Consider the following 12740-nt stretch of genomic DNA (forward strand, 5'->3'; position numbering starts at 1 on the left):
AGGGGGGGGAGGCAGGGGGAGAGAGGGGGGGGAGGCAGGGGGAGGCAGGGGAGAGAGGGGGGGGAGGCAGGGGGAGAGAGGGGGGGAGGCAGGGGGAGAGGGGGGGAGGCAGGGGGAGAGAGGGGGGGGAGGCAGGGGGAGAGGGGGGGGGAGGCAGGGGGAGAGGGGGGGGGAGGCAGGGGGAGAGAGGGGGGGGAGGCAGGGGGAGAGAGGGGGGGGAGGCAGGGGGAGAGAGGGGGGGGAGGCAGGGGGAGAGAGAGAGAGAGAGAGAGAGAGAGAGACACAGAGAGAGAGACAGAGAGAGAGAGAGAGAGAGACACAGAGAGAGAGACAGAGAGAGAGACAGAGAGAGAGAGAGAGAGAGACACAGAGAGAGAGACAGAGTGACAGACAGAGAGAGAGTGATTGCACTCGTGTGACGCCCTTACCCCTGTGTAGTGGACGCGGTCACACTGACCACCATGATGGTGGCGTTTGTGAGGATCTGCTGGAGGTTCTCGTTATTCTTGCAGCGGTCCAGGCTGTTGCCGAGTTCCTGCCGAGGGTCAGAGGGAACCATATCCGATCAGACACTTTCACCGCCGAGGGAGGAAGGGGATCGATGGGTGAACGGCCTCCGCTTGACAAGGCAACCGCAGGTTCGGACAAAGACTCACAAACCCTGGGGTCACCCATCGGCCTTCGCTCGCCCAACAGGATACACACGGCGGCCATCTTGCAACTGACGGCCATCCTGCAGCTGGCGGCCATCTTGTGGCCAACTGGCAACTGACGGCCATCTTGCAGCTGGCGGCCATCTTGTGGCCAACTGGCAACTGACGGCCATCCTGCAGCTGGCGGCCATCTTGTGGCCAACTGGCAACTGACGGCCATCTTGCAGCTGGCGGCCATCTTGTGGCCAACTGGCAACTGACGGCCATCCTGCAGCTGGCGGCCATCTTGTGGCCAGCTGGCAACTGACGGCCGTCTTGCAGCTGGCAACTGACGGCCATCTTGCAGCTGGCGGCCATCTTGCGGCCAGCTGGCAAGTGACGGCCATCTTGCGGCTGGCAAGAGGCTAACCGTGCAGCCCTGCCCGAGGTAGCGGAGGGGAGTTAGGGAGGTTCAGGGAGGGGGTTGCAAAGTATCACGCCACCCCTCGCCAAGGCACGGCATCGGAGATCAGGGGGGGGGGGGGAGGGGAGGATGTGACGGGTGCGGGTGGAATTAAACCAGCGGCCCAGAATCCCCGACAGACACCAGTTCAATACCCACTGGGGGTGGGAGGGATGTTCGTATTCAGTCAATAACCTGGAATAATCGTTCCAAGTTGTCGTTTTTAAAACTAAACACGTGGGGATAGATTGCTACTGTCCTTCGCGGAAGGAATCCTGGTTTCCTCACGGAGTCGGGCCTACACATGACTCCACGCCCGACACTGAGGCCTGCGTTGCGGGTAATTAGGGATGGGGCAAGAAATCTGGCTCAGGTCCCACACCCGCATCCCGAGAGCAAACCATGAAATTTAAAATAACGCTGGGGAGGCGAGAATGGGAGGAGAAGGAGCCCGGAGATTTCCGAGGAGGTGACGGAGATAGGGAGGGAGGGATTGGAACAGGAGGGTGAGGGGTGTAGGAGGGTGAGGGAGATAGGGAGGGAGGGATTGGAACAGGAGGGTGAGGAGTGTAGGAGGGTGAGGGAGATAGGGAGGGATTGGAACAGGAGGGTGAGGGGTGTAGGAGGTGAGGGAGATAGGGAGGGAGGGATTGGAACAGGAAGGTGAGGAGTGTAGGAGGGTGAGGGAGATAGGGAGGGAGGGATTGGAACAGGAGGGTGAGGAGTGTAGGAGGGTGAGGGAGATAGGGAGGGATTGGAACAGGAGGGTGAGGGGTGTAGGAGGGTGAGGGAGGGATTGGAACAGGAGGGTGAGGAGTGTAGGAGGTGAGGGGGATAGGGAGGGAGGGATTGGAACAGGAGGGTGAGGGGGATAGGGAGGGAAGGATTGGAACAGGAGGGTGAGGAGTGTAGGAGGGTGAGGGAGATAGGGAGGGAGGGATTGGAACAGGAGGGTGAGGGGTGTAGGAGGGTGAGGGAGATAGGGAGGGAGGGATTGGAACAGGAGGGTGAGGGGTGTAGGAGGGTGAGGGAGATAGGGAGGGAGGGATTGGAACAGGAGGGTGAGGAGTGTAGGAGGGTGAGGGAGGGATTGGAACAGGAGGGTGAGGGGTGTAGGAGGGTGAGGGAGATAGGGAGGGAGGGATTGGAACAAGAGGGTGAGGAGTATAGGAGGGTGAGGGAGAGAGGGAGGGAGGGATTGGAACAGGAGGGTGAGGAGTGTAGGAGGGTGAGGGAGATAGGGAGGGAGGGATTGGAGCAGGAGGGTGAGGAGTGTAGGAGGGTGAGGGAGATAGGGAGGGAGGGATTGGAACAGGAGGGTGAGGAGTGTAGGAGGTGAGGGAGATAGGGAGGGAGGGACTGGAACAGGAGGGTGAGGGGTGTAGGAGGGTGAGGGAGATAGGGAGGGAGGGATTGGAACAGGAGGGTGAGGAGTGTAGGAGGGTGAGGGAGATAGGGAGGGAGGGATTGGAACAGGAGGGTGAGGAGTGTAGGAGGGTGAGGGGGAGAGGGAGGGAGGGATTGGAACAGGAGGGTAAGGGCTGTAGGAGGGTGAGGGAGATAGGGAGGGAGGGATGGAACAGGAGGGTGAGGGCTGTAGGAGGGTGAGGGAGATAGGGAGGGAGGGATTGGAACAGGAGGGTGAGGGGTGTAGGGGGTGAGGGAGAGAGGGAGTGGAACAGGAGGATGGAGGAGAGCACTGGTGAGATGACAGATGGACACAGAGTCTGGGAGCCTGACCTTCACAGTCCGGATATAATCCAGTGCGTTGGGAACCAGCGATTCCAGCTCTGGGAACCGCTTTGAGTATTTATCCCGGACGTATTTGTGAATGATGTCTGAGGAAGCAAACAGAAGGGGAGGCAATTCATTCACCTTCCAGCTTGGCAACATCTGACCCGATTCAATGAGAGGAGGACCACACGATACTGTCACTGGTATAGGTTAACACTCGCAGGGTCCGTCTCCCCTCCCATCGAACCGAGGGGGATACGGAGACCGGGGAACTGAGCACGGTGCTCCGAGTGACCGAGGGGAGACCGGGGAACTGCGCACGGTGCTCCGAGTGACCGAGGGGAGACCGGGGAACTGCGCACGGTGCTCCGAGTGACCGAGGGGAGACCGGGGAACTGCGCACGGTGCTCCGAGTGACCGAGGGGAGACCGGGGAACTGCGCACGGTGCTCCGAGTGACCGAGGGGAGACCGGGGAACTGCGCACGGTGCTCCGAGTGACCGAGGGGAGACCGGGGAACTGCGCACGGTGCTCCGAGTGACCGAGGGGAGACCGGGGAACTGCGCACGGTGCTCCGAGTGACCGAGGGGAGACCGGGGAACTGCGCACGGTGCTCCGAGTGACCGAGGGGAGACCGGGGAACTGCGCACGGTGCTCCGAGTGACCGAGGGGAGACCGGGGAACTGCGCACGGTGCTCCGAGTGACCGAGGGGAGACCGGGGAACTGCGCACGGTGCTCCGAGTGACCGAGGGGAGACCGGGGAACTGCGCACGGTGCTCCGAGTGACCGAGGGGAGACCGGGGAACTGCGCACGGTGCTCCGAGTGACCGAGGGGAGACCGGGGAACTGCGCACGGTGCTCCGAGTGACCGAGGGGAGACCGGGGAACTGTGCACGGTGCTCCGAGTGACCGAGGGGAGACCGGGGAACTGTGCACGGTGCTCCGAGTGACCGAGGGGAGACCGGGGAACTGTGCACGGTGCTCCGAGTGACCGAGGGGAGACCGGGGAACTGTGCACGGTGCTCCGAGTGACCGAGGGGAGACCGGGGAACTGTGCACGGTGCTCCGAGTGACCGAGGGGAGACCGGGGAACTGTGCACGGTGCTCCGAGTGACCGAGGGGAGACCGGGGAACTGTGCACGGTGCTCCGAGTGACCGAGGGGAGACCGGGGAACTGTGCACGGTGCTCCGAGTGACCGAGGGGAGACCGGGGAACTGTGCACGGTGCTCCGAGTGACCGAGGGGAGACCGGGGAACTGTGCACGGTGCTCCGAGTGACCGAGGGGAGACCGGGGAACTGTGCACGGTGCTCCGAGTGACCGAGGGGAGACCGGGGAACTGTGCACTGTGCTCCGAGTGACCGAGGGGAGACCGGGGAACTGTGCACGGTGCTCCGAGTGACCGAGGGGAGACCGGGGAACTGTGCACGGTGCTCCGAGTGAGGGTCTGACCGAGGGGAGACTGGGGAGCTGCGCACGGTGCTCCGAGTGAGGGTCTGACTGAGGGGAGACCGGGGAACTGTGCACGGTGCTCCGAGTGTGGGTCTGACCGAGGGGAGACCGGGGAACTGTGCACGGTGCTCCGAGTGTGGGTCTGACCGAGGGGAGACCGGGGAACTGGGCACAGTGCTCCGAGTGACCGAGGGGAGACCGGGGAACTGTACACGGTGCTCCGAGTGAGGGTCTGACCGAGGGGAGACCGGGGAACTGCGCACGGTGCTCCGAGTGAGGGTCTGACCGAGGGGAGACCGGGGAACTGCGCACGGTGCTCCGAGTGTGGGTCTGACCAGGGAACTGTGCACGGTGCTCCGAGTGAGGGTCTGACCAGGGAACTGTGCACGGTGCTCCGAGTGTGGGTCTGACCGAGGGGAGACCGGGGAACTGGGCACAGTGCTCCGAGTGACCGAGGGGGATACGGAGACTGGGGAACTGTGTACGGTGCGAGTGACCGAGGGGAGACCGGGGAACTGTGCACGGTGGTCCGAGTGAGGGTCTGACCGAGGGGAGAGCGGGGAACTGCGCACGTTGCAACGAGTGTGGGTCAGACCGAGGGGAGACTGGGGAACTGCGCACGGTGCTCCGAGTGACCGAGGGGAGACCGGGGAACTGTGCACAGTGCTCCGAGTGACCGAGGGGAGACCGGGGAACTGTGCACGGTGCTCCGAGTGTGGGTCTGACCGAGGGGAGACCGGGGAACTGTGCACAGTGCTCCGAGTGACCGAGGGGAGTCCGGGGAACTGCGCACGGTGCTCCGAGTGAGGGTCTGACCGAGGGGAGACCGGGGAACTGCGCACGTTGCAACGAGTGTGGGTCAGACCGAGGGGAGACCGGGGAACTGCGCACGGTGCTCCGAGTGACCGAGTGGAGATCGGGGAACTGTGCACGGTGCTCCGAGTGACCGATGGGAGACCAGGGAACTGTGCACGGTGCTCCGAGTGAGGGTCTGACCGAGGGGAGACCGGGGAACTGTGCACGGTGCTCCGAGTGAGGGTCTGACCAGGGAACTGTGTACGGTGCTCCGAGTGACCGAGGGGAGATCGGGGAACTGTGCACGGTGCAACGAGTGTGGGTCTGACCAGGGAACTGTGCACGGTGCTCCGAGTGAGGGTCTGACCAGGGAACTGTGTACGGTGCTCCGAGTGACCGAGGGGAGATCGGGGAACTGTGCACGGTGCTCCGAGTGTGGGGTCTGACCGAGGGGAGACCGGGGAACTGTGCACGGTGCTCCGAGTGTGGGTCTGACCGAGGGGAGACCGGGGAACTGTGCACGGAGCTGCGAGTGACTGAGGGGAGACCGCGGAACTGTGCACGGTGCTCCGAGTGTGGATCTGACCGAGGGGAGACCGGGGAACTGTGCACGGTGCTCCGAGTGTGGGTCTGACCGTGGGGAGACCGGGGCACTGTGCACGGTGCTCCGAGTGACCGAGGGGAGACCGGGGAACTGGGCACGGTGCTCCGAGTGTGGGTCTGACCGAGGGGAGACCGGGGAACTGCGCAAGGTGCTCCGAGTGACCGAGGGGAGACCGGGGAACTGGGCACGGTGCTCCGAGTGTGGGTCTGACCGAGGGGAGACCGGGGAACTGTACACGGTGCTCCGAGTGTGGATCTGACCGAGGGGAGACCGGGGAACTGTGCACGGTGCTCCGAGTGAGGGTCTGACCGAGGGGAGACCGGGGAACTGTGCACGGTGCTCCGAGTGAGGGTCTGACCGAGGGGAGACCGGGGAACTGCGTACGGTGCTCCGAGTGAGGGTCTGACCGAGGGGAGACCGGGGAACTGTGCACGGTGCTCCGAGTGTGGGGTCTGACCGAGGGGAGACCGGGGAACTGCGCACGGTGCTCCGAGTGAGGGTCTGACCGAGGGGAGACCGGGGAACTGTGCACGGTGCAACGAGTGTGGGTCTGACCAGGGAACTGTGCACGGTGCTCCGAGTGAGGGTCTGACCAGGGAACTGTGTACGGTGCTCCGAGTGACCGAGGGGAGATCGGGGAACTGTGCACGGTGCTCCGAGTGTGGGGTCTGACCGAGGGGAGACCGGGGAACTGTGCACGGTGCTCCGAGTGACCGATGGGAGACCGGGGAACTGTGCACGGTGCTCCGAGTGACCGAGGGTAGACCAGGGAACTGTGCACGGTGCTCCGAGTGAGGGTCTGACCGAGGGGAGACCGGGGAACTGTGCACGGTGCTCCGAGTGTGGTTCTGACCAGGGAACTGTGCACGGTGCTCCGAGTGTGGGGTCTGACTGTGGGGAGACCGGGGAACTGGGCACGGTGCTCCGAGTGACCGAGGGGAGACCGGGGAACTGGGCACGGTGCTCCGAGTGTGGGGTCTGACCGAGGGGAGACCGGGGAACTGTGCACGGTGCTCCGAGTGTGGGGTCTGACCGAGGGGAGACCGGGGAACTGTGCACGGTGCTCCGAGTGTGGGGTCTGACCGAGGGGAGACCGGGGAACTGTGCACGGTGCTCCGAGTGACCGAGGGGAGACCGGGGAACTGTGCACGGTGCTCCGAGTGACCGAGGGGAGACCGGGGAACTGTGCACGGTGCTCCGAGTGACCGAGGGGAGACCGGGGAACTGTGCACGGTGCTCCGAGTGACCGAGGGGAGACCGGGGAACTGTGCACGGTGCTCCGAGTGACCGAGGGGAGACCGGGGAACTGTGCACGGTGCTCCGAGTGACCGAGGGGAGACCGGGGAACTGTGCACGGTGCTCCGAGTGACCGAGGGGAGACCGGGGAACTGTGCACGGTGCTCCGAGTGACCGAGGGGAGACCGGGGAACTGTGCACGGTGCTCCGAGTGACCGAGGGGAGACCGGGGAACTGTGCACGGTGCTCCGAGTGACCGAGGGGAGACCGGGGAACTGTGCACGGTGCTCCGAGTGACCGAGGGGAGACCGGGGAACTGTGCACGGTGCTCCGAGTGACCGAGGGGAGACCGGGGAACTGTGCACGGTGCTCCGAGTGACCGAGGGGAGACCGGGGAACTGTGCACGGTGCTCCGAGTGACCGAGGGGAGACCGGGGAACTGTGCACGGTGCTCCGAGTGACCGAGGGGAGACCGGGGAACTGTGCACGGTGCTCCGAGTGACCGAGGGGAGACCGGGGAACTGTGCACGGTGCTCCGAGTGACCGAGGGGAGACCGGGGAACTGTGCACGGTGCTCCGAGTGACCGAGGGGAGACCGGGGAACTGTGCACGGTGCTCCGAGTGACCGAGGGGAGACCGGGGAACTGTGCACGGTGCTCCGAGTGAGGGTCTGACCGAGGGGAGACCGGGGAGCTGCGCACGGTGCTCCGAGTGAGGGTCTGACTGAGGGGAGACCGGGGAACTGTGCACGGTGCTCCGAGTGTGGGTCTGACCGAGGGGAGACCGGGGAACTGTGCACGGTGCTCCGAGTGTGGGTCTGACCGAGGGGAGACCGGGGAACTGGGCACAGTGCTCCGAGTGACCGAGGGGAGACCGGGGAACTGTACACGGTGCTCCGAGTGAGGGTCTGACCGAGGGGAGACCGGGGAACTGCGCACGGTGCTCCGAGTGAGGGTCTGACCGAGGGGAGACCGGGGAACTGCGCACGGTGCTCCGAGTGAGGGTCTGACCGAGGGGAGACCGGGGAACTGCGCACGGTGCTCCGAGTGAGGGTCTGACCGAGGGGAGACCGGGGAACTGCGCACGGTGCTCCGAGTGTGGGTCTGACCAGGGAACTGTGCACGGTGCTCCGAGTGAGGGTCTGACCAGGGAACTGTGCACGGTGCTCCGAGTGTGGGTCTGACCGAGGGGAGACCGGGGAACTGGGCACAGTGCTCCGAGTGACCGAGGGGGATACGGAGACTGGGGAACTGTGTACGGTGCGAGTGACCGAGGGGAGACCGGGGAACTGTGCACGGTGGTCCGAGTGAGGGTCTGACCGAGGGGAGAGCGGGGAACTGCGCACGTTGCAACGAGTGTGGGTCAGACCGAGGGGAGACTGGGGAACTGCGCACGGTGCTCCGAGTGACCGAGGGGAGACCGGGGAACTGTGCACAGTGCTCCGAGTGACCGAGGGGAGACCGGGGAACTGTGCACGGTGCTCCGAGTGTGGGTCTGACCGAGGGGAGACCGGGGAACTGTGCACAGTGCTCCGAGTGACCGAGGGGAGTCCGGGGAACTGCGCACGGTGCTCCGAGTGAGGGTCTGACCGAGGGGAGACCGGGGAACTGCGCACGTTGCAACGAGTGTGGGTCAGACCGAGGGGAGACCGGGGAACTGCGCACGGTGCTCCGAGTGACCGAGTGGAGATCGGGGAACTGTGCACGGTGCTCCGAGTGACCGATGGGAGACCAGGGAACTGTGCACGGTGCTCCGAGTGAGGGTCTGACCGAGGGGAGACCGGGGAACTGTGCACGGTGCAACGAGTGTGGGTCTGACCAGGGAACTGTGCACGGTGCTCCGAGTGAGGGTCTGACCAGGGAACTGTGTACGGTGCTCCGAGTGACCGAGGGGAGATCGGGGAACTGTGCACGGTGCTCCGAGTGTGGGGTCTGACCGAGGGGAGACCGGGGAACTGTGCACGGTGCTCCGAGTGTGGGTCTGACCGAGGGGAGACCGGGGAACTGTGCACGGAGCTGCGAGTGACTGAGGGGAGACCGCGGAACTGTGCACGGTGCTCCGAGTGTGGATCTGACCGAGGGGAGACCGGGGAACTGTGCACGGTGCTCCGAGTGTGGGTCTGACCGTGGGGAGACCGGGGCACTGTGCACGGTGCTCCGAGTGACCGAGGGGAGACCGGGGAACTGGGCACGGTGCTCCGAGTGTGGGTCTGACCGAGGGGAGACCGGGGAACTGCGCAAGGTGCTCCGAGTGACCGAGGGGAGACCGGGGAACTGGGCACGGTGCTCCGAGTGTGGGTCTGACCGAGGGGAGACCGGGGAACTGTACACGGTGCTCCGAGTGTGGATCTGACCGAGGGGAGACCGGGGAACTGTGCACGGTGCTCCGAGTGAGGGTCTGACCGAGGGGAGACCGGGGAACTGTGCACGGTGCTCCGAGTGAGGGTCTGACCGAGGGGAGACCGGGGAACTGCGTACGGTGCTCCGAGTGAGGGTCTGACCGAGGGGAGACCGGGGAACTGTGCACGGTGCTCCGAGTGTGGGGTCTGACCGAGGGGAGACCGGGGAACTGCGCACGGTGCTCCGAGTGAGGGTCTGACCGAGGGGAGACCGGGGAACTGTGCACGGTGCAACGAGTGTGGGTCTGACCAGGGAACTGTGCACGGTGCTCCGAGTGAGGGTCTGACCAGGGAACTGTGTACGGTGCTCCGAGTGACCGAGGGGAGATCGGGGAACTGTGCACGGTGCTCCGAGTGTGGGGTCTGACCGAGGGGAGACCGGGGAACTGTGCACGGTGCTCCGAGTGACCGATGGGAGACCGGGGAACTGTGCACGGTGCTCCGAGTGACCGAGGGTAGACCAGGGAACTGTGCACGGTGCTCCGAGTGAGGGTCTGACCGAGGGGAGACCGGGGAACTGTGCACGGTGCTCCGAGTGTGGTTCTGACCAGGGAACTGTGCACGGTGCTCCGAGTGAGGGTCTGACCGAGGGGAGACCGGGGAACTGTGCACGGTGCTCCGAGTGTGGGGTCTGACTGTGGGGAGACCGGGGAACTGGGCACGGTGCTCCGAGTGACCGAGGGGAGACCGGGGAACTGGGCACGGTGCTCCGAGTGTGGGGTCTGACCGAGGGGAGACCGGGGAACTGTGCACGGTGCTCCGAGTGTGGGGTCTGACCGAGGGGAGACCGGGGAACTGTGCACGGTGCTCCGAGTGTGGGGTCTGACCGAGGGGAGACCGGGGAACTGTGCACGGTGCTCCGAGTGTGGGTCTGACCGAGGGGAGACCGGGGAACTGGGCACAGTGCTCCGAGTGACCGAGGAGGATACGGAGACTGGGGAACTGTGTACGGTGCTCCGAGTGACCGAGGGGAGACCGGGGAACTGCGCACGGTGCTCCGAGTGAGGGTCTGACCGAGGGGAGACCGGGGAACTGTGCACGGTGCTCCGAGTGACCGAGGGGAGACCGGGGAACTGCGCACGGTGCTCCGAGTGTGGGGTCTGACCGAGGGGAGACCGGGGAACTGCGCACGGTGCTCCGAGTGAGGGTCTGACCGAGGGGAGACCGGGGAACTGTGCACGGTGCAACGAGTGTGGGTCTGACCAGGGAACTGTGCACGGTGCTCCGAGTGAGGGTCTGACCAGGGAACTGTGTACGGTGCTCCGAGTGACCGAGGGGAGATCGGGGAACTGTGCACGGTGCTCCGAGTGTGGGGTCTGACCGAGGGGAGACCGGGGAACTGTGCACGGTGCTCCGAGTGACCGATGGGAGACCGGGGAACTGTGCACGGTGCTCCGAGTGACCGAGGGTAGACCAGGGAACTGTGCACGGTGCTCCGAGTGAGGGTCTGACCGAGGGGAGACCGGGGAACTGTGCACGGTGCTCCAAGTGTGGTTCTGACCAGGGAACTGTGCACGGTGCTCCGAGTGAGGGTCTGACCGAGGGGAGACCGGGGAACTGTGCACGGTGCTCCGAGTGTGGTTCTGACCAGGGAACTGCGTACGGTGCTCCGAGTGAGGGTCTGACCGAGGGGAGACCGGGGAACTGTGCACGGTGCTCCGAGTGTGGGGTCTGACCGAGGGGAGACCGGGGAACTGTGCACGGTGCTCCGAGTGTGGGTCTGACCGAGGGTAGACTGGGGAACTGTGCACGGTGCTCCGAGTGTGGGTCTGACCGAGGGGAGACCGGGGAACTGTGCACGGTGCTCCGAGTGTGGGGTCTGACCGAGGGGAGACCGGGGAACTGTGCACGGTGCTCCGAGTGTGGTCTGACTGAGGGGAGACCGGGGAACTGTGCACGGTGCTCCGAGTGTGGGTCTGACCGAGGGGAGACCGGGGAACTGTGCACGGTGCTCCGAGTGACCGAGGGGAGACCGGGGAACTGTGCACGGTGCTCCGAGTGACCGAGGGGAGACAGGGGAACTGTGCACGGTGCTCCGAGTGAGGGTCTGACCGAGGGGAGACCGGGGAACTGTGCACGGTGCTCCGAGTGACCGATGGGAGACCAGGGAACTGTGCACGGTGCTCCGAGTGAGGGTCTGACCGAGGGGAGACCGGGGAACTGTGCACGGTGCAACGATTGTGGGTCTGACCAGGGAACTGTGCACGGTGCGCCGAGTGAGGGTCTGACCAGGGAACTGTGCACGGTGCTCCGAGTGACCGAGGGGAGATCGGGGAACTGTGCACGGTGCTCCGAGTGTGGGTCTGACCGAGGGGAGACCGGGGAACTGTGCACGGTGCTCCGAGTGACCGAGGGGAGACCGGGGAACTGTGCACGGTGCTCCGAGTGACCGAGGGGAGACCGGGCAACTGTGCACGGTGCTCCGAGTGTGGATCTGACCGAGGGGAGACCGGGGAACTGTGCACGGTGCTCCGAGTGTGGGTCTGACCGAGGGGAGACCGGGGAACTGTGCACGGTGCTCCGAGTGACCGAGGGGAGACCGGGGAACTGTGCATGTTGCTCCGAGTGTGGGTCTGACCGTGGGGAGACCGGGGAACTGTGCACGGTGCTCCGAGTGACCGAGGGGAGACCGGGGCACTGTGCACGGTGCTCCGAGTGACCGAGGGGAGACCGGGGAACTGTGCACGGTGCTCCGAGTGTGGGGTCTGACTGTGGGGAGACCGGGGAACTGGGCACGGTGCTCCGAGTGTGGGTCTGACCGAGGGGAGACCGGGGAACTGGGCACGGTGCTCCGAGTGACCGAGGGGAGACCGGGGAACTGGGCACGGTGCTCCGAGTGTGGGTCTGACCGAGGGGAGACCGGGGAACTGTACACGGTGCTCCGAGTGTGGATCTGACCGAGGGGAGACCGGGGAACTGTGCACGGTGCTCCGAGTGAGGGTCTGACCGAGGAGAGACCGGGGAACAGTGCACGGTGCTCCGAGTGTGGGTCTGACCGAGGGGAGACCGGGGAACTGGGCACAGTGCTCCGAGTGACCGAGGAGGATACGGAGACTGGGGAACTGTGTACGGTGCTCCGAGTGACCGAGGGGAGACCGGGGAACTGCGCACGGTGCTCCGAGTGAGGGTCTGACCGAGGGGAGACCGGGGAACTGTGCACGGTGCTCCGAGTGACCGAGGGGAGACCGGGGAACTGCGCACGGTGCTCCGAGTGAGGGTCTGACCGAGGGGAGACCGGGGAACTGCGCACGGTGCTCCGAGTGAGGGTCTGACCGAGGGGAGACCGGGGAACTGTGCACGGTGCAACGAGTGTGGGTCTGACCAGGGAACTGTGCACGGTGCTCCGAGTGAGGGTCTGACCAGGGAACTGTGTACGGTGCTCCGAGTGACCGAGGGGAGATCGGGGAACTGTGCACGGTGCTCCAAG

The 12740-nt window shown here is 65.3% G+C and overlaps 1 protein-coding gene across 1 annotated transcript in view; it reads right to left on the reverse strand.

The window, feature by feature from the left end:
* Positions 1 to 12740, reverse strand: part of prpf31 (PRP31 pre-mRNA processing factor 31 homolog (yeast)) — a 44323-nt gene that overhangs the window by 6582 nt on the left and 25001 nt on the right. The window contains exons 5-6 of the mRNA XM_087984954.1: positions 2836 to 2933; positions 429 to 535 (exon numbers count right to left, since the gene is read on the reverse strand). Coding sequence (XP_087841080.1) covers positions 429 to 535; positions 2836 to 2933 — 205 coding nt within the window. The remainder of the gene's footprint in view (positions 1 to 428; positions 536 to 2835; positions 2934 to 12740) is intronic.

This window comes from Chiloscyllium plagiosum, unplaced genomic scaffold (assembly GCF_037043375.1).
Source record: "Chiloscyllium plagiosum isolate Xiang-an unplaced genomic scaffold, Cpla_swu_hap1 HiC_scaffold_49, whole genome shotgun sequence".
Taxonomy (NCBI): domain Eukaryota; kingdom Metazoa; phylum Chordata; class Chondrichthyes; order Orectolobiformes; family Hemiscylliidae; genus Chiloscyllium; species Chiloscyllium plagiosum.